General features: G+C 51.0%; 1 protein-coding gene across 1 annotated transcript in view; it reads left to right on the top strand.

Moving 5' to 3' along the window:
- The window catches only part of SNX27 (sorting nexin 27), a 30,288-nt gene extending 10,690 nt beyond the window's left edge, over positions 1–19,598 (top strand). Inside the window, exons 4-12 of the mRNA XM_058821613.1 lie at positions 156–220; positions 1,795–1,899; positions 3,576–3,654; positions 6,168–6,331; positions 9,476–9,565; positions 11,315–11,464; positions 14,422–14,550; positions 16,735–16,794; positions 19,366–19,598. Coding sequence (XP_058677596.1) covers positions 156–220; positions 1,795–1,899; positions 3,576–3,654; positions 6,168–6,331; positions 9,476–9,565; positions 11,315–11,464; positions 14,422–14,550; positions 16,735–16,794; positions 19,366–19,413 — 890 coding nt within the window. The 3' untranslated portion in view covers positions 19,414–19,598. The remainder of the gene's footprint in view (positions 1–155; positions 221–1,794; positions 1,900–3,575; positions 3,655–6,167; positions 6,332–9,475; positions 9,566–11,314; positions 11,465–14,421; positions 14,551–16,734; positions 16,795–19,365) is intronic.
- The last annotated feature ends 5,299 nt before the right edge of the window (positions 19,599–24,897 follow it).

Below are 24,897 nucleotides of genomic sequence, written 5' to 3'. Positions count from 1 at the left end.
GGGTTGATGGTGACGCTGGGGACAGGAGGTGACCCAGGTGCAGGAATTCCCTTCAGGATGAGTTGGGATGATGGGAAATGGTTGCTGGGCTGCCCCTGGAGGGGACATTCCCAGGTCCTGGTGACATTCCGTGTGGCATTCCGTGTGTCCCACAGTGTGCTCCATCCGGGTCATCGGCGAGAGCGACATCATGCAGGAATTCCTGTCGGAGTCGGACGAGGTGGGTGACGTCATCCCGCGGAATTCCATGGAAAAAACCCTTCCATGGAATCGCCGAGGTGGGAAAACCCCTCCTGTCCAGCTGTCCCCAAGGCCACCCCTGCTCCCTGTCCCCAAGTGCCACATCCGTGGGGTTTTGGGACAATTCCAACCGTTTTTGGTGCAATTGAAGCTTGGTCCAACTGAATTCCTTAGGGAAAAAAATCTTCCATGGAAAAGCCCTCAGAGCTCCTCATATCCATCTGTCCCCAAGGCCACCCCTGGTCCCTGTCCCCAGGTGTCACATCCATGGGGTTTTGTGACAATTCCAGCCATTTTTGGTGGGATTGAGGCTTGGTCCAACTGAATTCCATGGGGAAACAGCTTTCCATGGAATCATAGAGGAGCCCTCAGAGCTCCTCAGGTCCTACTGTCCCCAAGGCCATCCCTGATCCCTGTCCCCAAGTGCCACATCCATGGGGTTTGGGGACAATTCCACCTGATTTTTATGGGATTGGTCCAGTAGAATTCCATGGGGAAAAACCCTTCCATGGAATCAGGGAATCACCAAGGTTAGAAAACCTCTTGGATCTCCTCATGTCCCTCTGTCCCCAAGGCCACATCCATGGGGTCTGGGGACAATTCCACCTGATTTTTATGGGATTGCTCCAGCAGAATTCCACGGAGAAAAACCCTTCCATGGAATCACCAAGGTTAGAAAACCCCTTGGATCTCCTCATGTCCCTCTGTCCCCAAGGCCACCTCTGATCCCTGTCCCCAAGTGCCACATCCGTGGGGTTTGGGGACAATTCCACCTGATTTTTATGGGATTGCTCCAGCAGAATTCCATGGAGAAAAACCCTTCCATGGAATCACCAAGGTTAGAAAACCCCTTGGATCTCCTCATGTCCCTCTGTCCCCAAGGCCACCTCTGATTCCTGTCCCCAGGTGCCACATCCATGAGTTTTGGGGACAATTCCATCTGATTTTTATGGGATTGGTCCAGCAGAATTCCATGGGGAAAAGCCCTTCCATGGAATCAGGGAATCACCAAGGTTAGAAAACCCCTTGGATCTCTTCATGTCCCTCTGTCCCCAAGGCCACCTCTGATCCCTGTCCCCAGGTGCCACATCCATGAGTTCTGGGGACAATTCCACCTGATTTTTATGGGATTGGTCCAAGAGAATTCCATGGAAAAACCCCAAAGGCTTCCATGGAATGTCCAAAGCTGGAACAGCCCTCGGAGCTCCTCAGGTCCCACAGTCCCCAAGACCACCTCTGATTCCTGTCCCCAAGTGCCACTTCCACAGATTTTGGGGACAATTCTGCCTGGTTTTTATGGGATTGAGGCACCCGAAGCTCCCAGAATTCCTCCAAACCCCACAATCCTTCAGGATCCTGGGAGTGAGCAGGAATTCCAGAGGGTGAATTGGTCCCAAAGCTGGAGCTCCCTGACCATCCCCTCAGGAGAAAAACCCAACCCCATCCCTCCTCCCACACTGAATTCCCACTGGGGGATTTTTAGGGAATCATAAATAACTGGAGAACCGGGAATTCCTGATTTTTTGGGGGATTTTCCCTTCCCTGTTTTCCCAGAATTACAACGGCGTCTCCGACGTGGAGCTGCGGGTGGCGCTCCCGGACGTCACCACGGTGACAGTGAGGGTGAAGAAGAACAGCACCACGGACCAGGTGTACCAGGTGAGCCCATTCCCACCTGGAATTGTCCTTCCCACTGGGAATTTCCATCCCCTCAACTCAATTTCCCCACCTCCACCTGGATTTTCCTGTGTTCCCACCTGGAATTTCCTTCCTGTCACTCAGTTTTCCTTTCCCACCTGGATTTCCCTTTCCTCCACCTGGATTTTCCCCTTTTCCCACCTGAATTTTCCTTTCCTCCACTTGGATTTTCTTATTTTCCCACCTGGATTTTCTTCTTTTCCCACCTGGAATTCCCTTCCCGTCATTGAGTTTTCCTTTCCCACCTGGATTTTCCTCTTTTCCCACCTGAATTTTCCTCTTTTCCCACATGGAATTCCCTTCTTTCCCACATGGAATTCCCTTCCCATCACTCAGTTTTCCTTTCCCATTCAGATTTTCTTCCCTTCCACCTGGATTTTCCCTTTTCCCACTTGGATTTTCCTCTTTTCCCACCTGGATTTTCTTCTTTTCCCACCTGAATTTCCCTTTCCTCCACCTGAATTTCCCTTTCCTCCACCTGGATTTTCTTCTTTTCCCACCTGCATTTTCTTCTTTTCCCACCTGGATTTTCCCTTTTCTCACCTGGATTTTCCTTTCCTCCACCTGGAATTTCCTCTTTTCCCACCTGGATTTTCCTTTCCTCCACCTGGAATTTCCTCTTTTCCCACCTGGAATTCCCTTCCCGTCATTGAGTTTTCCTTTCCCACCTGGATTTTCCTCTTTTCCCACCTGGATTTTCCTCTTTTCCCACATGGAATTCCCTTCCCATCACTCAGTTTTCCTTTCCCATTCAGATTTTCTTCCCTTCCACCTGGATTTTCCCTTTTCCCACTTGGATTTTCCTCTTTTCCCACCTGGATTTCCCTTTCCTCCACCTGGATTTCCCTTTCCTCCACCTGGATTTCCCTTTCCTCCACCTGGATTTTCTCTTTTCCCACCTGGATTTCCCTTTCCTCCACCTGGATTTTCTTCTTTTCCCACCTGGATTTTCCTCTTTTCCCACCTGAATTTTCCTTTCCTCCACCTGGATTTCCCCTTTTCCCACCTGGATTTCCCTTTCCTCCACCTGGATTTTCCTTTCCTCCACCTGGATTTTCTTCTTTTCCCACCTGGATTTTCCCTTTTCCCACCTGGATTTCCCCCCATTTTTTGAGGGCTGGGATCCACTGGATCCATGGATTATGTGGAATAAAATAACACAGCGCAGACCCTTTGGAAAAAGGAATTGAAAATTCTGCTGGAAAAGAGTGGGAATTCCAGAATCCTGCAGATAAAAAGGATTTTGGGTGTGTTCAGGACGCATCCCATGGAATTCCACACCGTGGAACGATCCCGGATGGAAATTCCCCACTCCTTTTCCATGGGGAAATCCAAGCTGGAATTTCGGGGACCCCACAACTTTGACGCCCCCAGGAACTGGGGAGCAAAAGGGGAATGAAGAGCTGGCCTGGCTGTGCTGGCAGAATTCCAACGGGGTTTTCCATGGGGAGATCCAAGCTGGAATTTTGGGGACCCAAAATTGGGGACACAACTTTGACACCCCCAGGAACTGGAGCAAAAGGGGAATGAAGAGCTGGCCTGGCTGTGCTGGCAGAATTCCAACGGGGTTTTCCGTGGTCAGGGAATTCCCGGCAATGCCCGGCTGGCGCTGATCCCGTTTTCCCGGCGTTTTCCAGGCGGTGGCTGCCAAGGTGGGCATGGACAGCGTCACCGCCAACTACTTCGCCCTCTTCGAGGTCATCAACCACTCCTTCGGTGAGCCCAGAATTCCCTGGGATTTAGGGGAAAAATAAAAAGCTGGGAAAAACAAAAAATGGAGGGATCTGCAGGTCTTTAGGGTGGGATTGTGGAATTTGTGGGGTTCCAGCCGTCGCAGGCTGCCCCAAGCTGGTTTTGGGTGGGAATCCATGGAATAACCTGGGATAGGGAAGGATTTATCCCTAAAATCCCATTAAAGCAGGGAATCCTGCAATGGTTTGGGATCCTTAAAGATCCTCGGGATCTTGGGGCCTCCCACAGTCCCAGGTTGATCCAAGCTGGTTTTAGGTGATTCCAGGGATGGGGAATCCATGGAATAACCTGGGATAGGGAAGGATTTGTCCCTAAAATCCCATTAAAGCAGGGAGTCCTGGAATGGTTTGGGATCCTTAAAGATCCTCGGGATCTTGGGGCCTCCCACAGTCCCAGGTTGATCCAAGCTGGTTTTGGGTGATTCCAGGGATGGGGAATCCATGGAAAACCTGGGATAGGGAAGGATTTGTCCCTAAAATCCCATTAAAGCAGGGAGTCCTGGAATGGTTTGGGATGGAAAAGATCCTCGGGATCTTGGCGCCTCCCACAGTCCCAGGTTGATCCAAGCTGGTTTTGGGTGATTCCAGGGATGGGGAATCCATGGAAAACCTGGGATAGGGAAGGATTTATCCCTAAAATCCCATTAAAGCAGGGAATCCTGCAATGGTTTGGGATGGAAAAGATCCTTAAAGATCATCGTGATCTGGGGACCTTCCACAGGCCCAGGTTGATCCAAGCTGGAATTTGGCACTCCCAGGGATGGAAAATCATCCTGGCTGGAAAAGCCCCCTGAGATTGAGGCCAGTCCCACCAAACTCCATCCCCCGGGTGCCACTTCCAGGAATTTTTGGGATAATTCCCAGGAATGGTGGCTCCACCCTGACCCTGAGCATCCCCTTCCACCTTTTCATGGGGAAACATTCCCAAATATCCAACCTGGACCTCCCCTGGCACAATTTGAGGGAATGTTTCCCTGATTTCCCAGGATTTCTCAGTGCAGAAATTGGCTCTTAACGAGTTCCCCCGCAAGCTCTACGTGCAGAACCACACCTGGGATTTTTGGGATGTTCCTCCAGATTTTGAGGGATTTGGCATCATTCTGAAGGCTTTGGGATCACTCTGGAAGGATTTGGGATCATTTTTGAAGGTTCCCTGTGAGAAAACCCCATTTTAATGCCAATTTCTGGGTTTTCCTGGAATCCCTGTCCTTTCCACACGCTGACCTCAGCATTCCATGATTTTTCCATTAATTTTCCAATATTTTCCCCTGATTTCTGGGCCATTCCCAGCATGGAAATTGGCTCCCAACGAGTTCCCCCTCAAGCTCTACGTGCAGAACCACCCCTGGGATTTTTGGGATGTTCCTCCAGATTCCAGGGCTTTTGGAGGGATTTGGGATCACTCTGGAAGAATTCAGGGATAATTTGGAAGATTTGAGGACAATTCTGGAAGAATTTGGGATCACTCTGGAAAGATTTGGGGTCACTCTGGAAGGATTTGGGGTCATTCTGGCAGGATTTGGGGTCATTCTGGAGGAATTTGGGATCATTCTGGAAGGATTTGGGTCATTCTGGAGGATTTGAGGTCATTCTGGAACAATTCAGGGATAATTTTGGAAGATTTGAGGACCATTCTGGAAGGATTTGGGGTCACTCTGGAAGGATTTGGGATCACTCTGGAAGGATTTCTGACCATTCTGGAATGATTCGGGGTAATTCTGAAAAGATTCGGGGATAATTCTGAAAGTATTTGGGACCATTCTGGAAGGATTTGGGACCATTCTGGAAGGATTTGGGACCATTCTGAAGGATTTGGGATCATTCTGGAAGGATTTGGGATCATTCTGAAGGATTTGGGATCATTCTGGAGGGATTTGGGGTAATTCTAGAGGATTTGGGGTAATTCTGAAGAATTTGGGACCATTCTGGAAGGATTTGGGATCACTCTGGAAGGGTTTGGGATCACTCTGGAAGGGTTTGGGACAATTCTGGAAGGGATTTTGGGTCATTCTGGAAGGATTTGAGACCATTCTGGAAGGTTTTGAGATCATTCTGGAATGATTTGGGATCACTCTGGAAGGATTTGGGATCACTCTGGAAGGGTTTGGGACAATTCTGGAAGGGTTTGGGGTCATTCTGGAATGATTTGGGACAATTCTGGAAGGATTTGGGTTCACCCTGGAAGGATATGAGATCATTCTGGAGGATTTGAGATCTGGAAGGTTTGGGACCACTCTGGAAGGATTTGGGGTATTTCTGGAAGGTTTTGAGATCATTCTGGACGGATTTGGGGTCATTCTGAAGCATTTGGGACCATTCTGAACCATTTGGGACCATTCTAGAAGGTGTTTTTTGATGGTTTCCTGGTGGCAAACCCCATTTTAACGCCGATTCTTTTGGCTCTCCCGGAACCCCTGTCCTCCCCACGCCCCGACCCCGCCATTCCCCGGCCTGCGCGGGCTCTCGGGGCTGTGCCAGTGCGGAAGTTGGCTCCCAACGAGTTCCCCCACAAGCTCTACGTGCAGAACTACACCTCGGCCGTGCCGGGGACGTGCCTGACGCTGCGCAAGTGGCTCTTCACCACCGAGGAGGAGGCGCTGCTCAACGACAACGACCTGGCCGTCGCCTACTTCTTCCACCAGGTACGGAGCTCCCGCCTGCAGTTCCACTGGAACGGCCCCTCTGGGTGGGGAGGACAACTTGTGGCGTGGTTGGGTCCCATGGTTGATCAATCCCAAGGTGGGATGGGGTTTTGGTTGTTTTTATGGGATTGAGATACCTCAAAGTTCTCGGGCCACCTCAAGGTTCTCGAGCCACTCCAAGGTCCTGCAGGTGAGGAAGTCCCACCTGGAATTCCTCTGGAATGGTCCTTTGAGTGCAGAAAATCCCTCATGGGGTCCTTGGGTCCCATAGTTGATCCTAAGGTGGGTTGGGTTTTTGGTTGAATTTATGGGATTGAGATACCTCAAAGTTCTTGGGCCACCCCAAGGTTCTCAAGCCACTCCAAGGTCCTGCAGGTGAGGAAGTCCCACCTGGAATTCTTCTGGAATGGTCCTTTAGGTGGGGAGAACACCTTATGGGGTCATTGGAACCCATAGTTGATCCCAAGGCGGGATGGGGTTTTTGGTTGTATTTATGGGATGGGAATCTGAAGATTCTCAGGCCACTCCAAGATCTTGCAGGTGAGGAAGTCCCACCTGGAATTCCTCTGGAATGGTCCTTTGAGTGCAGAAAATCCTTCATGGGGTCCTTGGGTTCCATAGTTGATCCTAAGGCAGGATGGGGTTTCGGTTGTTTTTATGGGATTGAGATACCTCAAAGTTCTCGGGCCACCTCAAGGTTCTCAAGCCACTCCAAGGTCCTACTGGTGAAGAATTCCCACCTGGAATTCCCACCTGGAATTCCTCTGGAATGCCCCTTTAGGTGGGGAGAACACCTTATGGGGTCCTTGGGTTCCATAGTTGATCCCAAGGCGGGATGGGGTTTTGGTTGTTTTTATGGGATTGAGATACCTCAAAGTTCTTGGGCCACCCCAAGATTCTCAAGCCACTCCAAGGAATTCCCACCTGGAATTCCTCTGGAATGCCCCTCTGGGTGGGGAGAACTCCTCATGGGGTCATTGGGTCCCATAGTTGATCCATCCCAAGGTGGGATGGGGTTTTGGTTGTTTTTATGGGATTGAGGCACCCCAAGGTTCTTGGGCTACCCCAAGGTCCTGCAGGTGAGGAATTCCCACCTGGAATTCCCACCTGGAATTCCTCTGGAATGCCCCTTTAGGTGGGGAGAACACCTCATGGGGTCCTTGGGTTCCATAGTTGATCCCAAGACATGATGGGGTTTTGGTTGTTTTATGGGATTGAATCCCAAGATTCTTGGGCCACCCCAAGGTTCTCGAGCCACTCCAAGGTCCTGCAGGTGAGCAGTTCCCACCTGGAATTCCTCTGGAATGTCCCTTGGATGGAGAAAATCCCTCATGGGGTCATTGGAACCCATAGTTGATCCTAAGGCGGGATGGGGTTTTGGTTGTATTTATGGGATGGGAATCTGAAGATTCTCAGGCCACCCCAAGATCTTGCAGGTGAGGAAGTCCCACCTGGAATTCCTCTGGAATGGTCCTTTGAGTGCAGAAAATCCCTCATGGGGTCCTTGGGTCCCATAGTTGATCCTAAGGTGGGTTGGGTTTTTGGTTGAATTTATGGGATTGAGATACCTCAAAGTTCTTGGGCCACCCCAAGGTTCTCAAGCCACTCCAAGGTCCTGCAGGTGAGGAAGTCCCACCTGGAATTCTTCTGGAATGGTCCTTTAGGTGGGGAGAACACCTTATGGGGTCATTGGAACCCATAGTTGATCCCAAGGCGGGATGGGGTTTTTGGTTGTATTTATGGGATGGGAATCTGAAGATTCTCAGGCCACTCCAAGATCTTGCAGGTGAGGAAGTCCCACCTGGAATTCCTCTGGAATGGTCCTTTGAGTGCAGAAAATCCTTCATGGAGTCCTTGGGTTCCATAGTTGATCCTAAGGCAGGATGGGGTTTCGGTTGTTTTTATGGGATTGAGATACCTCAAAGTTCTCGGGCCACCTCAAGGTTCTCAAGCCACTCCAAGGTCCTACTGGTGAAGAATTCCCACCTGGAATTCCCACCTGGAATTCCTCTGGAATGCCCCTTTAGGTGGGGAGAACACCTTATGGGGTCCTTGGGTTCCATAGTTGATCCCAAGGCGGGATGGGGTTTTGGTTGTATTTATGGGATTGAGATACCTCAAAGTTCTTGGGCCACCCCAAGATTCTCAAGCCACTCCAAGGAATTCCCACCTGGAATTCCTCTGGAATGCCCCTCTGGGTGGGGAGAACTCCTCATGGGGTCATTGGGTCCCATAGTTGATCCATCCCAAGGTGGGATGGGGTTTTGGTTGTTTTTATGGGATTGAGGCACCCCAAGGTTCTCGGGCTACCCCAAGGTCCTGCAGGTGAGGAATTCCCACCTGGAATTCCCGCCTGGAATTCCTCTGGAATGCCCCTTTTGGTTGGGGAAAACTCCTCATGGAGTCCTTGGGTCCCATAGGTGATCCCAAGGTGGGATTGGGGTTTTGGTTGTTTTTATGGGATTGAATCCCAAGGATTTTGGGCCACCCCAAGGTTCTCGAGCCACTCCAAGGTCCTGCAGGTGAGGAAGTCCCACCTGGAATTCCTCTGGAATGGTCCTTTGAGTGCAGAAAATCCCTTATGGGGTCCTTGGGTTCCATAGTTGATCCCAAGGCGGGATGGGGTTTTGGTTGTTTTTATGGGATTGAGATACCTCAAGGTTCTCCAGCCACCCCAAGCAATTCCCACCTGGAATTCCTCTGGAATGCCCCTCTGGGTGGGGAGAACTCCTCATGGGGTCATTGGGTCCCATAGTTGATCCATCCCAAGGTGGGATGGGGTTTTGGTTGTTTTTATGGGATTGAGGCACCCCAAGGTTCTTGGGCTACCCCAAGGTCCTGCAGGTGAGGAATTCCCAGCAGGAATTCCCGCCTGGAATTCCTCTGGAATGCCCCTTTGGTTGGGGAAAACTCCTCATGGGGTCCTTGGGTCCCATAGGTGATCCATCCCAAGGTGGGATGGAGTTTGGGTTGTTTTTATGGGATTGAGGCACCCCAAAGTTCTCAGGCCACCCTAAGTTCCCACAGGTCCCTGAGGATGAAGCATGAGGTGGCTCCTCCTCCTCCCATCCCAAATCCTGGATTTTTCCCAGATTTTTCCCATGTTTTTCCCAGATTTTTCCCCATGTTTTTTCCCATCCCCAGGCCGTTGATGATGTCAAGAAAGGCTACATCAAAGCCGAGGAGAAATCCTACCAGCTGCAGAAGCTCTGTGAGCAGAGGAAGATGGTCATGGTGAGTGAATTCCCTGGAATTTCCCCATGGAATTCCTGCCCGTGTTTGTATCCCGGTGAATCCTGAATCCCAGTGAATCCCTGGGATCCCAGTGAATTCCCTGAGATCCCAGTGAATCCCTGGGATCCTGGTGAATTCCCTGAGATCCTGGTGAATTCCTGGGATCCTGGTGAATTCCTGGGATCCCAGTGAATTCCTGGAATGTTGGTGAATTCCCTGAGATCCCAGTGAATCCCTGGGATCCTGGTGAATTCCCTGAGATCCTGTTCCCTGAGATCCTGGTGAATTCCTGGGATCCTGGTGAATTCCTGGAATCCTGGTGAATTCCTGAGATCCTGGTGAATTCCCTGAGATCCCAGTGAATTCCTTGAGATCCTGGTGAATCCCTGGAATGTTGGTGAATTCCTTGAGATCCTGGTGAATTCCTTGGAATCCTGGTGAATTCCTTGAGATCCTGGTCAATCTCTGGGATCCCAGTGAATCCCTGGGATCCCGGTGAATTCCTGGAATCCCAGTCAATTCCTTGAGATCCTGGTGAATTCCCTGAGATCCTGGTGAATTCCTGGAATGTTGGTGAATTCCGAGATCCCAGTGAATCCCTGGGATCCTGGTGAATCCCTGGGATGTTGGTGAATTCCCTGGGATCCTGGTGAATTCCTGAGATCCTGGTGAATTCCCTGAGATCCCAGTGAATTCCTGGGATCCTGGTGAATTCCTTGGAATCCTGGTGAATCCCTGGAATGTTGGTGAATCCCTGGGATCCTGTTCCCTGAGATCCTGGTGAATTCCTTGGAATCCTGGTGAATTCCTTGAGATCCTGGTGAATTCCTTGAGATCCTGGTGAATTCCTGGGATCCTGGTGCTGGGATCCTGGTGAATTCCCTGAGATCCCTGAGATCCTGGTGAATCCCAGAATCCTGGTGAATCCCAGAATCCTGGTGAATTCCCTGAGATCCTGGTGAATCCCAGAATCCTGGTGAATTCCCTGAGATCCTGGTGAATCCCTGGGATCCTGGTGACCCCCTGGGCTCCTGGTGCATTCCCTGAGATCCTGGTGAATTCCTGGGATCCTGGTGAATTCCCTGAGATCCTGGTGAATCCCAGAATCCTGGTGAATTCCTGGGATCCTGGTGAATTCCCTGAGATCCCTGAGATCCTGGTGAACCCCAGAATCCTGGTGAATCCCTGGCACCCCAGGGCATTCCCTGGGGCCCCGGTGACTCCCTGGGCTCCCGGTGCATTCCCTGAGATCCCGGTGAATCCCTGGGATCCTGGTGACTCCCTGGGCTCCCGGTGCATTCCCTGAGATCCCGGTGAATTCCTGGGATCCTGGTGAATTCCCTGAGATCCTGGTGAATCCCAGAATCCTGGTGAATTCCTGGGATCCTGGTGAATTCCCTGAGATCCTGGTGAATTCCTGGGATCCTGGTGAATTCCCTGAGATCCCTGAGATCCTGGTGAACCCCAGAATCCTGGTGAATCCCTGGCACCCCAGTGCATTCCCTGGGGCCCCGGTGACCCCCTGGGCTCCTGGTGCATTCCCTGAGATCCTGGTGAATCCCTGGGATCCTGGTGACCCCCTGGGCTCCTGGTGCATTCCCTGAGATCCTGGTCACTTCCTGGCATCCCGGTGACTCCCTTGGGTCCTGGTGAATTCCCTGGCATCCCAGTGAACCCCTGGCGTGCCGGTGCCTCCCTGGGGTGCCCGTGCACTCCCTGGCACCCCCGGTGAGCGGGCTGTCCCCGCAGTACCTGAACATGCTGCGGACGTGCGAGGGCTACAACGAGATCACCTTCCCGCACTGCTCGTGCGACTCGCGGCGCAAGGGCCACGTCATCTCTGCCATCAGCATCCGCCACTTCAAGCTGCACGCCTGCACCGAGGAGGGCCAGCTCGAGGTATTGCTGCCAGCCCTGGCTCGTCTCTGAGCCCACAGCCCTGCCTGGGTGCCCTCCCGGACCCCTGGCGTCACCCCGAATCCTTGGGGTTGTCTCTGAGCTCACGCCCTGGGTTTTACACCATCACCCAAATCCCTGGGGTCATTCCAACTCCCTGGGATTGTCCCCGAGCTCACACCTTGGTTTTACACCATCACCCCGTTCCCAAATCCCTGGGGTCACCCCAAATCCCTGAGGTTGTCCCCGAGCTCCCTGGGATTGTCCCTGAGCTCACAGCCTGGGTTTTACAGCACCACCCAAATCCCTGGGGTCATTCCAACTCCCTGGGATTGTCCCTGAGCTCACAGCCTGGGTTTTACACCATCACCCTGTTCCCAAATCTGTGGGATTCTCCCCGAGCTCTCTGGGATTGTCCCCAAGCTCACACCATGGGTTTTACGCCATCACCATGTTCCCAAATCCCTGAGATTGTCACCCCAAATCCCTGAGATTGTCCCCGAGCTCCCTGGGATTGTCCCCGAGCTCATGCCCTGGGTTTTACACCATCACCCTGTTCCCAAATCCCTGAGATTGTCACCCCAGCTCTCTGGGATTGTCCCCGAGCTCACACCACGGGTTTTACACCATCACCCCGTTCCCAAATCCCTGAGATTGTCACCCCAAATCCCTGAGGTTGTCCCCGAGCTCTCTGGGATTGTCCCTGAGCTCACACATTGGGTTTTACACCATCACCCAAATCCCTGGGGTCATTCCAACTCCCTGGGATTGTCCCCGAGCTCACAGCCTGGGTTTTACACCATCGCCCTGTTCCCAAATTCCAGGGGTCACCCCAAATCCCTGAGGTTGTCACCCCAAATCCCTGAGGTTGTCCCCGAGCTCCCTGGGATTGTCCCCGAGCTCATGCCCTGGGTTTTACACCATCACCCTGTTCCCAAATCCCTGAGATTGTCACCCCAGCTCTCTGGGATTGTCCCCGAGCTCACACCACGGGTTTTACACCATCACCCCGTTCCCAAATCCCTGAGATTGTCACCCCAAATCCCTGAGGTTGTCCCCGAGCTCTCTGGGATTGTCCCTGAGCTCACACATTGGGTTTTACACCATCACCCAAATCCCTGGGGTCATTCCAACTCCCTGGGATTGTCCCCGAGCTCACAGCCTGGGTTTTACACCATCACCCTGTTCCCAAATTCCTGGGGTCACCCCAAATCCCTGAGGTTGTCACCCCAAATCCCTGAGATTGTCACCTCAGCTCTCTGGGATTGTCCCCGAGCTCACACCATGGGTTTTACACCATCACCCCGTTCCCAAATCCCTGGGGTCACCCCAAATCCCTGAGGTTGTCCCCGAGCTCCCAGGGGTTGTCCCTGAGCTCACGCATTGGGTTTTACACCATCATCCTGCTCCCAAATCTGTGGGATTCTTCCCGAGCTCCCTGGGATTGTCCCCGAGCTCACAGCCTGGGTTTTACACCATCACCATGTTCCCAAATCCCTGAGATTGTCCCCGAGCTCTCTGGGATTGTCCCCGAGCTCACAGCCTGGGTTTTACACCATCACCCCGTTCCCAAATCCCTGAGATTGTCACCCCAGCTCTCTGGGATTGTCCCTGAGCTCACAGCCTGGGTTTTACACCATCACCCCGTTCCCAAATCCCTGAGATTGTCACCCCAGCTCTCTGGGATTGTCCCCAAGCTCACAGCCTGGGTTTTACAGCACCACCCTGCTCCCAAATCCCTGGGGTGATCCCAACTCCCTGCTATTGTCCCTGAGCTCACTGTGGGTTTTACAGCATCACCCTGTTCCCAAATCCCTGGGATCATCCAGTTCCCTGAGGTTTGTCCTGGTATTGTCACCGAGTTCACACCCTGGGTTTTACAGCATCACCCAAACCCCTGGGGTCACCCCAAATCCTTGGGGTTGTCCCTGAGCTCACAGCCTGGGTTTTACACCATCACCATGTTCCCAAATCCCTGAGATTGTCACCCCAGCTCTCTGGGATTGTCCCCGAGTTCACAGCCTGGGTTTTACAGCATCACCATGTTCCCAAATCCCTGCCATCATCCCCAGCCTCACACCTTGATTTGTGCCATCGCTGTGTTCCCAAATCCTTGGGATCATCCCTGACCTCAGAACTTGGATTTGCACCTGCCCCTTGTCCCCAAATCCCTGGGGATCATCCCCAGCCCAACACCTTTGGATTTGCACCTGGACTGTGTTCCTGAATCCCTGGGGATCATCTTGATATCCCTGGAATCATCCCTGGTCTCCCACCTTGATTTGCACCTGGACTGTGTTCCTGAATCCCTGGAGATCATCCCCAGCCCAACACCTTTGGATTTGCACCTGGACTGTGTTCCTAAATCCCTCGAGGCTGTGCTGGAATCATCCCTGACACCCCTGGGATTACTCTTGACTTCAAAACTTGATTTGCACCTGGGCTGGGTTCCCAAATCCCCGGGGATCATCCCAGTTCCCTGGAATTTACCCTGGGATCATCACTGACCTCTCTCACCTTGATTTGCACCTGGACTGGGTTCCCAAATCCCTGGGGATCATTCTGATATCCCTGGGATCATCACTGACCTCTCTCACCTTGATTTGCACCTGGACTGGGTTCCCAAATCCCTGGGGATCATTCTGATACCCCTGGGATCATCACTGACCTCTCTCACCTTGATTTGCACCTGGACTGGGTCCCCAAATCCCCGGGGATCATCCCAGTTCCCTGGAATTTACCCTGGGATCATCACTGACCTCACACCTTTGGATTTACAAATCCCTGGCATCTCCCTGAGCTCCCTGCTGGGATTTGGGAGCCAGGGATAACTCTGGGAGCCCTCCCTGTGCTAAACCCGAGACAAATCCCCCTTTCCCCTCACCCCCTGACCCACCCTGACCCCGGGGGCTCCCCTGTCTGGGGTCCTGGCTCAGCTCCCTGGCTTTGGGGGTTCACAGAACCAGGTGATCGCCTTCGAGTGGGAGGAGATGCAGCGCTGGGACACGGACGAGGAGGGCATGGCCTTCTGCTTCGAGTACGCGCGCGCCGAGAAGAAACCGCGCTGGGTCAAGATCTTCACCCCCTACGTGAGTGTCCGATCCCTCAAACCCTGCCTGGAATTGCCTCAAATCCCAACCAGAATTCCCCTCAAACCCTGCCTAAAATTTCCTCAAATCCCAACCAGAATTCCCCTCAAACCCTGCCTAAAATTTCCTCAAATCCTGCCTGGAATTCCCTCAAACCCAACCCAGAATTTCCTCAAATCCCATTCAGAATTTCCTCAAATCCCACCCCCAGTTCCCTCAAATCCTGCCTGGAATTGCCTCAAACCCAACCCAGAATTTCCTCAAATCTCGTCCAGAATTGCCTCAAACCCTGCCTGGAATTCCCTTGGGAATGGGATGTGTGAGTGTCCCAATCCTGCCCAGAATTCTCTCAAATCCCAACCAGAATTCCCCTCAAACCCTGCCTAAAATTTCCTCAAATCCTGCCTGGAATTCCCTCAAACCCAACCCAGAATTTCCTCAAATCCCGGTCAGAATTTCCTCAAATCCCACCCAGAATGCCCTCAAATCCCACCCCCAGTTCCCTCAAATCCTGCCTGGAATTGCCTCAAACTCTGCCTGGAATTGCCTCAAATTCCACCTGGAATTCCCTTGGGAATGGGATGTGTGAGTGTCCCAATCCTGCCCAGAATTCCCTCAAATCCCAACCAGAATTCCTCTCAAACCCAGCCTAAAATTTCCTCAAATCCTGCCTGGAATTCCCTCAAACCCAACCCAGAATTTCCTCAAATCCCATTCAGAATTTCCTCAAATCCCACCCCCAGTTCCCTCAAATCCTGCCTGGAATTGCCTCAAACCCAACCCAGAATTTCCTCAAATCTCGTCCAGAATTGCCTCAAACCCTGCCTGGAATTCCCTTGGGAATGGGATGTGTGAGTGTCCCAATCCTGCCCAGAATTCTCTCAAATCCCAACCAGAATTCCTCTCAAACCCAGCCTAAAATTTCCTCAAATCCTGCCTGGAATTCCCTCAAACCCACCCAGAATTTCCTCAAATCCTGCCTGGAATTCCCTCAAACCCAACCCAGAATTTCCTCAAATCCCACCCAGAATGCCCTCAAATCCCACCCCCAGTTCCCTCAAATCCTGCCTGGAATTGCCTCAAACTCTGCCTGTTATTTCCTCAAATTCCACCTGGAATTCCCTCAAATCCCTCCTGGAATTCCCTTGGGAATGGGATGTGTGAGTGTCCCAATCCTGCCCAGAATTCCCTCAAATCCCACCAGGAATTCCCTCAAATCCTGCCCAGAATTCCCTGCAATCCCCCATGGAATTCCCTTGGGAATGGGATGTATGAGTATCCCAATCCCACCTAGCATTGAATTCCCTCAAATCCCACCTAGAATTCCCCTTGGGAATGGGATTGTGAGTGTCCCAATCCCACCCAGAATTCTCTCAAATCCCACCTGGAATTCCTCAGAACCCCTCTGGATCTGCTGGACCCAGGAGCTGCTGCCTCCTCTGTGGAATTCCTGGTTCCTCTTTGAAATTCCTCTGGGAGCTCCTGCTTTTTTTCCCTGGAAAACCCAGGAGCTCCTGGGAGCTCCTGGTTCCTTCCTGGAGCTGATGAATCCAGAAACTCCAGGCAAGAACCAGGAGCTCCTGGCTTTTCCCTGGAATTCCTGGCTCCAGTCTGGAGCTGCTGGATCCTCCCTGGAGCTCCTGGCTTTTCCCTGGAATTCCTGGCTCCATTCTGGAGCTGCTGGATCCTCCCTGGAGCTCCTGGCTTTTCCCTGGAATTCCTGGCTCCATTCTGGAGCTGCTGGATCCTCCCTGGAGCTCCTGGTTCCTCCCTGGACCTGCTGGATCCTCCCTGGAGCTCCTGGCTTTTCCCTGGAATTCCTGGCTCCATTCTGGATCTTCCCTGGAGCCTCTGGCTTTTCCCTGGAATTCCTGGCTCCATTCTGGAGCTGCTGGATCCTCCCTGGAGCTCCTGGCTTTTCCCTGGAATTCCTGGCTCCATTCTGGATCCTCCCTGGAGCCTCTGGCTTTTCCCTGGAGCTCCTGGTTCCTCCCTGGAGCTGCTGGATCCAGAACCTCCGAGCAGGAACCAGGAGCTCCTGGCTCCAGTCTGGAACCTCCAATTCCTCCCTGGATCTCCTGGCTCCTGCCCAGAGCTCCCAGTTCCCCTCTGGATCTCCTCCCTCCCCCTGGATCTCCTGGTTTTTCCCTGGATTTTCCCCGATTCCCGTTTTTCCCCCCGCAGTTCAATTACATGCACGAGTGCTTCGAGCGAGTGTTCTGCGAGCTCAAGTGGAGGAAGGAGGTGAGGATTCCAAACTTTTCCCTTTCCCAGGTGGCTTTCAGTGGGAAATGCTTCTCCTGGTCCATAATTCCCTCAGGGAATGATCTGGATAATCCCAGGGGAGGAGCTCTGGGAGTGGGGATGGTTCCTTGGAGCAGCTGGAAAAAGGAGCTGCAGGTGTTGGGAAAAGGCTCCTGGAGCTGGGGATGACCTGGGATAAATCTGGGAAAAAAAACCTTGGATAAATTCTGATTTATCCAGAATTACCTGGATAAATCTGGGAAAAGGAGATGGGGATGACCTGGGATAAATCTGGGAAAAAACACCTTGGATAAATTCTGATTTATCCAGAATTACCTGGATAAATCTGAGAAAAAGGCTCCTGGAGCTGGGGATGACCTGGGATAAATCTGGGAAAAAAAAACCTTGGATAAATAATAATTTATCCAGAATTACCTGGATAAATCTGGGAAAAGGAGGTGGGAATGGCCAGGATAAATCTGGGAAAAAAAAACCTTGGATAAATAATAATTTATCCAGAATTACCTGGATAAATCTGGGAAAAGGAGGTGGGAATGACCTGGGATAAATCTGGGAAAAAAAAAACCTTGGATAAATAATAATTTATCCAGAATTACCTGGATAAATCTGGGAAAAGGAGGTGGGAATGACCTGGGATAAATCTGGGAAAAAAAACCTTGGATAAATAATAATTTATCCAAAATTACCTGGATAAATCTGGGAAAAGGAGGTGGGAATGGCCAGGATAAATCTGGGAAAAAAAAACCTTGGATAAATAATAATTTATCCAGAATTACCTGGATAAATCTGGGAAAAGGAGGTGGGAATGGCCAGGATAAATCTGGGAAAAAAAAACCTTGGATAAATAATAATTTATCCAGAATTACCTGGATAAATCTGGGAAAAGGAGGTGGGAATGACCTGGGATAAATCTGGGAAAAAAAAAACCTTGGATAAATAATAATTTATCCAGAATTACCTGGATAAATCTGGGAAAAGGAGGTGGGAATGACCTGGGATAAATCTGGGAAAAAAAACCTTGGATAAATAATAATTTATCCAAAATTACCTGGATAAATCTGGGAAAAGGAGGTGGGAATGGCCAGGATAAATCTGGGAAAAAAAAACCTTGGATAAATAATAATTTATCCAGAATTACCTGGATAAATCTGGGAAAAGGAGGTGGGAATGACCTGGGGTAAATCTGGGAAAAACAAACCTTGGATAAATTCTAATTTATCCAGAATTACCTGAATAAATCTAGGAAAAGGAGGTGGGAATGACCTGGGATAAATCTGGGAGAAGTCTTTCTTCTCCATCCCATTTCCCTCCTCCTCCCTCTTCAAATAGAATTTTAAATTGGAATTAGAATTGGGATTGGAATTGAGATAAGGATTGGGATTGGAATTGGAATTTAAATTGGGATTGCAATTGGAATTTGAGTTGGGATTGGAATTTAAATTGGATTTAGAATTGGCATTGGAATAGAAATTTAAATTGGGATTGGAATTGAGATAAGAATTGGGATTGGGATTGGAATTGGAATTTAAATTGCTACTGGGATTGGCTTTGGAATTTAAATTGGGATTGGAATTGAGATAATAATTGGGATTGGAACTGGAATTTAAATTGGAATTGGAATTGAGATTGAAATTGCAATTGGAGTTGGGATTGGAATTGAAATTGGGATTGGAATTGAGATAAGAATTGGGATTGGCATTGGAATTGGATTTTAAATTGGGGTTGCAATTGGAATTTGAGTTGGGATTGGAATTTAAATTGGATTTGGAATTGGCATTGGAATTGGCATTGGAATGGAAATTTAAATTGGGATTGGCATTGGGATTGGAGTTGGGGTTAGAATTGGAATTTAAATTGGGATTGGAATTGAGATAAGAATTGGGATTGGCATTGGAATTGGAATTTAAATTGGATTTGGAATTGGCATTGGAATAGAAATTTAAATTGGGATTGGCATTGGGATTGGAGTTGGGGTTGGAATTGGAATTTAAATTGGGATTGGAATTGAGATAAGAATTGGGATTGGCATTGGAGTTGGAATTGAAATTTAAATTGGGATTGGAATTGGAATTGGAGTTGCAATTTGAGTTGGGATTGGAATTTAAATTGGGATTGGGATCAGAATTGGAATAGAAATTTGAATTGGGATTGCAGTTGGAGTTGGAGTTGGGATTGCAATCGGAATCAGAATTGGAATTGGCATTGGAATAGAAATTTGAATTGGGATTGGCATTGGGATTGGAGTTGGGGTTAGAATTGGAATTTAAATTGGGATTGCAGTTGGAGTTGGGGTTGGGATTGCAATCGGAATCAGAACTGGAATTGGCATTGGAATAGAAATTTGAATTGGGATTGGCATTGGGATTGCAGTTGGAGTTGGCGTTGGGATTGCAGTTGGAATCAGAATTGGAATTTAAATTTGGGGTTGTGGCTGGGGCACTCCCGCTGAGCTGCAGCCCTGCCTGGGATCTGAGCCCTTCCCAGCCTCTCCTCATTCCCATTTCCCAGATTGTCCCACCCTCACCTTGTCCCCTTCTCCTTCTTTTCCAGAACCTTTTCCAGCTGGTCAGGTCACAGCAAAGGGACGCGGCCACTTAACCCCGGCAGCTTTTCCAGAACCCCCAAAATTCCCTTATTGTATTAAAGCCCCCCCCCCAAACTAAATCTCATTAATTCCAAACCCATCCGTGCCCGTCATCTTTATGGAATTCCAGAGGGGAAAAAAAAAAAAATAAAACACAAAAAAATTTTGGGAAAAGCCACCTGAGGGGGCTCCACTTTCCCACTCAGATCCAGCTCCAGGCTGGGAATTTTGGGATTTTTTTCTTCTTTTTTTTTTTTCTTTTTTTTTTTTTTTTGAAACTGGAATTAAGAATTTGCTGTTTCTGCTGGGTCAGACGTGGAAAAATAGGTGGGGGGGGGGGAAAAAAGGCAGGAAAAAGCCCTGGAATGTTCAATTCCTGCTTTAGCACATCCGTGGGAATAATTCCTTTAGAAGAATTCCTTTAAAATCCCACAGGGTGGCAGCAGCAGCTCTTATTTAAAGGGATTTTCTGCCTCTTTCTCCTCCCAATCCAGTTTTTAATCACTACAGATTAAAAAAAAAAAAAAAAACAACAAACCAGGAAAAACATCCAAAAGGAGTAAAATTCCAAGGAAATTCCAGTCCTGGCACAGGGATCCCGCTCGTGGATTTGTTTTCCTGCTTTTTGGGGTGTTTTCCCAGGGATTTGGGGCTGCCTGGTTCTTTGGGATGGGATCTGGGACATTCCAGGATCCTGAGGCTGCCCCTGGATGGGGAATGAGCAGCAAAAACCACCTGGAAAAGCCAATTTTCCTTATTTTTGATGGGATTTTTCCCTGGTGCCAGTGGCAGCTCCCAGGAGGGAAAAATAACCTCAAAAAGCCTTTTTTTTTTTTTTTTTTTGCCCTATTTTTGAGCACTTTTTATCCATGACTTGGGTGTCCAAGCAGGAAAAATAACTTGGAAAAAAACCATTTTTCACTCATTTTGAGCTGGATTTTTTTTTTCCATAGTTCTGGAGGAAAAGGTGGAAAATTCATTTTCCCTGGTTTTGAACAGGATTTTTCCCACAGATCCAGTGGCTGGGATGTTCCAGGAGGGGAAAATGAGCTGGAAAAGCATTTTTTTTTCCTTTTTTTTTCCATGTCTTGAGCGAATGAGCAGCAGCCAGAGGGAAAAACCCTCTGGAAAAAATAATTTCCTAAATTTGGAGTGGGATTTTCCCATCTTTTGAGAGGAAAAATAAGGTGGAAAAGCCACTTTTCCTTGGATTTGAGCAGGTTTTTATCCACAGGGAAAAAAAATCACCTGGAAAAGCCATTTTTTCCTGGATTTGAGTGCAATTTTTCCATGTTTTGGGAGGAAAAATCAGGTGGAAAATTCATTTTTCCTTGGTTTTTGAGCGGGATTTTTCCGTGGATCCGGCAGCTGAGGAATTCCTAGAAGGAAAAAAATTATGGAAAAGCTTTTTTTTCTTGGTTTTGAGGGAGTTTTTCCATGTTTTGGGAGGGGAAAAAAAATCACCTGGAGAAGCTGATTTTTGCCTGGTTTTGGGACCAGCCTGGAGCTGGTCCCACCAAGGTTTGGGGTGAATTTGGGAATATTTGGAACCAAACCCAGCAGGAGCATCCCGGCCTCGTTGCCAAGCTCTGGAATGGGCCAGGATTGCGCAAAATTGGGATTTTCCCCAAAATTCCCTTTTTTGGGAAGGGGTTTTCCCCACTCCTTCCTCCTGGAGCCAGGATGGGGGAAAATATTTTTTCTTTCCGAGGGGGGAAAATCCCAAATCCTCGGCTCTGGAGCAGCCGAGAGCCGGGAATTAATTCCATTAATTGGATCCCTGTAATTAATTGGATTTCCGTTGTCCTCGGGAGCCCCGAGCTGTGGAAAACCCAGGAATGGGGGAGGGAAACTGGGAGAGGTTTGGGATCCCCAAAATCCCCCCTAAAATCTCCTTCAGCACCCCCAGTTTGGGGTGAAATCCCAGGAAAAAATTGAATTTGGATCCCAATTTTCCCCCTAGCCCCAAATTTTAACGGATCGAGGAGAATTCAACCATCTCCCTGTGGATTTTTTTTTTTTTAATCCAAAAAGGAAAAAAATAAACCCAAAAAAGGGGAGAAATCGGTCGAAAAAATACAAAATAAAAACCTTGTCCCCCCTTCTTGTCCCATTTTCCCTCTTCCAGCTGCTCCCATTCCTCGGGTTCCCAGTCGGGAAAAGCCCCTTTAGTGTAATTAATTGTAACATATTCTTTTAAATAAATTGATTTATTGAGGAAATTCCGGAGGGCCGTGGCCGTGCTCCTTCCCCTGGGGGTGCTCCCGTGTCCCCCCCCAAAAATCTGGGAGGTTTCAAACTTCTGCACTTTGGGGAATTTAGTGGGGTTTTTAAGGTGGTTTTTTTTTTTGTTTTGTTTTTTTGTTTTGTTTTTTATTTCGACAGAAAAAAACAACAAAAAAAAAAAAAAGAGAGAGAAAAAAAGTCAATTCTGAAAGGAACTGCAATAAATAGCAAATAAATAAAGCCTCGAGCCCAGGGGGCTTCACTGCCCCTCCCCCACCCCCCCCCCCCACCCCCCAAAATCAACCCAGCAGGTCCCAAAGCCCCCAAAATGGGGGGGACACGGAGGGGGCCCAACAGCCCCCGTTATGTACAGTGGGGATGGGGGTCAAGGGGGGGGGCACTGGTTTGGGGGGGCTGGGGGCACTGGGAGGGGGGTTTGGGGGGGCTGGGGGTGCCCTGACCCCGTTTGGGGGGACTGGGGGGACATTGGACCCAGTTTGGGGGTGCCCTGACCCCATTTGGGGGTGCCCTGACCCAGTCTGGGGGTGCCCTGACCCCGTTTGGGGGTGCCCTGACCCCATTTGGGGGTGCTCTGTCCCAGTTTGGGGGGCCCTGACCCAGTTTGGGGGGCCCTGACCCCATTTGGGGGTTCCCTGACCCAGTTTGGGGGGGCCCTGACCCCGTTTGGGGGGGCCCTGACCCCATTTGGGGGTGCCCTGACCCAGTTTGGGGGACCTGGGGGGACATTGGACCCAGTTTGGGGGGCTCTGACCCAGTTTGGGGGGGCCCTGACCCCATTTGGGGGTGCCCTGTCTCAGTCTGGGGGTGCCCTGTCCCAGTCTGGGGGGACTGGGGGGGACATTGGACACAGTTTGGGGGGCCCTGACCCCATTTGGGGGGCCCTGTCCCAGTCTGGGGGGCCTGGGGGGGACACTGGACCCAGTTTGGGGGGCCCTGACCCCATTTGGGGGGCCCTGACCCCATTTGGGGGTGCTCTGTCCCAGTTTGGGGGTGCCCTGACCCAGTCTGGGGGACCTGGGGGGACATTGGACCCAGTTTGGGGGTGCCCTGACCCCATTTGGGGGTTCCCTGACCCAGTTTGGGGGTGCCCTGACCCAGTTTGGGGGCCTGGGGGGGACATTGGACCCAGTTTGGGGGTGCCCTGACCCAGTCTGGGGGTGCCCTGTCCCAGTTTGGGGGGCCTGGGGGGGCTCTGACCCTACTTGGGAGGGCTGTGGGGGGGGAATTGTCCCAGTTTGGGGGTGCTTGGGGCACTGGTTTGGGGACACCGGCCCAGTTTGGGGCACTGGTTTTTGGGGGGCACTGGTTTTTGGGGGGCACTGGTTTTTGGGGGGCACTGGTTTGGGGATGTTGGGGTTTGGGGGGGTCCTGGGGGGGCTCCGGGCTGGACGCGGCCCCGGTTTGGCTGGTGGGGGCTGGCACCCCCCGGATTTGGGATTGTTTGGGATCATTTGGGGTTTGGGATTCGGGGCTGGAGCCGCGTGTCCGTGTCCCTGTCCCTGTCCCTGTCCCTGTCCGTGTCCCTGTCCCTGTCCCTGTCCCTGTCCCTGTCCCTGTCCGTGTCCCTGTCCCTGTCCGTGTCCGTGTCCGTGTCCGTGTCCCTGTCCCTGTCCCCGTCCCCGCTCCGGCTGCTCCCGGTGTCCCCCGGTGTCCCCTGGGTTTGGCTGGTTTGGAGTTCCCAGGAATTCTTGGGATTGGCCACTCCGTGTCCATCTGGCTCCTGGTGGGGACATCCCGAAAGTGGGGACATCCCAAAAGTGGGGACATCTCGGAATGGGCACGTCCTGGGGTCAGGGCATTCCGGTGCTGAAGCGTCCCACGGGCCCTCCTGGGATCGGATCATTCCAACGTTGGAGCATCTGATGGAACGTTCTGGTGCTGGAAAATTCTGGTCCTGGATCCCTGTGGGCATCCCAGTAATGGAGCATCCCCAGGGTGGAACATTCTGGATTGGAGCATCCTGGTGTGGGACCATCCCAGGGCTGGAGCGTCCCATTGTGGGATTGTCCTGTGTGGGATCTCCTGTGTGGGATTGTCCTGCTGTGGGATCATCCCACTGTGAGGTGTCTCACTGTGGGATCTGCTGTAGGATCCTCTGCTGTGGGATCTCCTCTTTTGGGATCTTCTGTGGGATCTCCCTGCTCTGGGATCTTCTGCTGTGGGATCATCCCAGTATCAGAGCATCCCCGTGGTGGAACATTCTGGTATCGGAGCGTCCTGGTCCCAGAGCGTCCCAGTGTCAGAACATCCCAGGATGGAGCATCCCAGTGCTGGACCAGAGCGGGGCTGGTGCATCCCAGTGTGGAACATCCCAGTATGGAGCATCCCAGTATGGAGCATCCCAGTATGGAGCATCCCAGTATGGAACATCCCAGTATGGAACATCCCAGTATGGAGCATCCCAGTATGGAGCATCCCAGTATGGAACATCCCAGTATGAAATATCCCAGTGTGGAATATCCCAGTGTGGAATATCCCAGTATGGAGCATCCCAGTATGGAACATCCCAGTGTGGAATATCCCAGTATGGAGCATCCCAGTATGGAGTATCCCAGTATGGAGCATCCCAGTATGGAGCATCCCAGTATGGAACATCCCAGTATGGAGCATCCCAGTATGGAACATCCCAGTATGGAACATCCCAGTGTGGAACATCCCAGTATGAAATATCCCAGTGTGGGATATCCCAGTGTGGGATATCCCAGTGTGGAACATCCCAGTATGGAGCATCCCAGTATGGAGCATCCCAGTATGGAGCATCCCAGTATGGAACATCCCAATATGGAACATCCCAGTATGAAATATCCCAGTGTGGAACATCCCAGTATGGAACATCCCAGTGTGGAACATTCCAGTGTGGGAACATCTCGGTGTGGGATCATCCCGGTGCCAGAGCATCCAAGTGATGGAACAGCCCAGTGCTGATCCATCCCAGTCCCAGTCCATCCCAGTCCCAGTCCATCCCAGTACCAGTTTATCCCAGTAATGGCGCATCCCAGTACCAGTTTATCCCATTCCTACTCTATCCCAATTCCAGTCCATGCCAGTACCAGTTTATCCCAGTTCCAATCCATGCCAGTACCAGTTTATCCCAGTCCCAGTCCATGCCAGTACCAGTTTATCCCAGTTCCAGTCCATGCCAGTACCAATTTTTGCCACTCCCAGTCTATCCCATTATCAGCCCATCCCAGTCCCAGTTTATCCCATTCCCATCCCAGTCCCATCCCATCCCAGTGCTGGCCCATCCCGAG

Source organism: Ammospiza caudacuta, chromosome 30 (genome assembly GCF_027887145.1).
Source record: "Ammospiza caudacuta isolate bAmmCau1 chromosome 30, bAmmCau1.pri, whole genome shotgun sequence".
Taxonomy (NCBI): domain Eukaryota; kingdom Metazoa; phylum Chordata; class Aves; order Passeriformes; family Passerellidae; genus Ammospiza; species Ammospiza caudacuta.
Note: the sequence above shows the minus strand (reverse complement) of the source record. Positions and strands in the feature narration are given on the sequence as shown.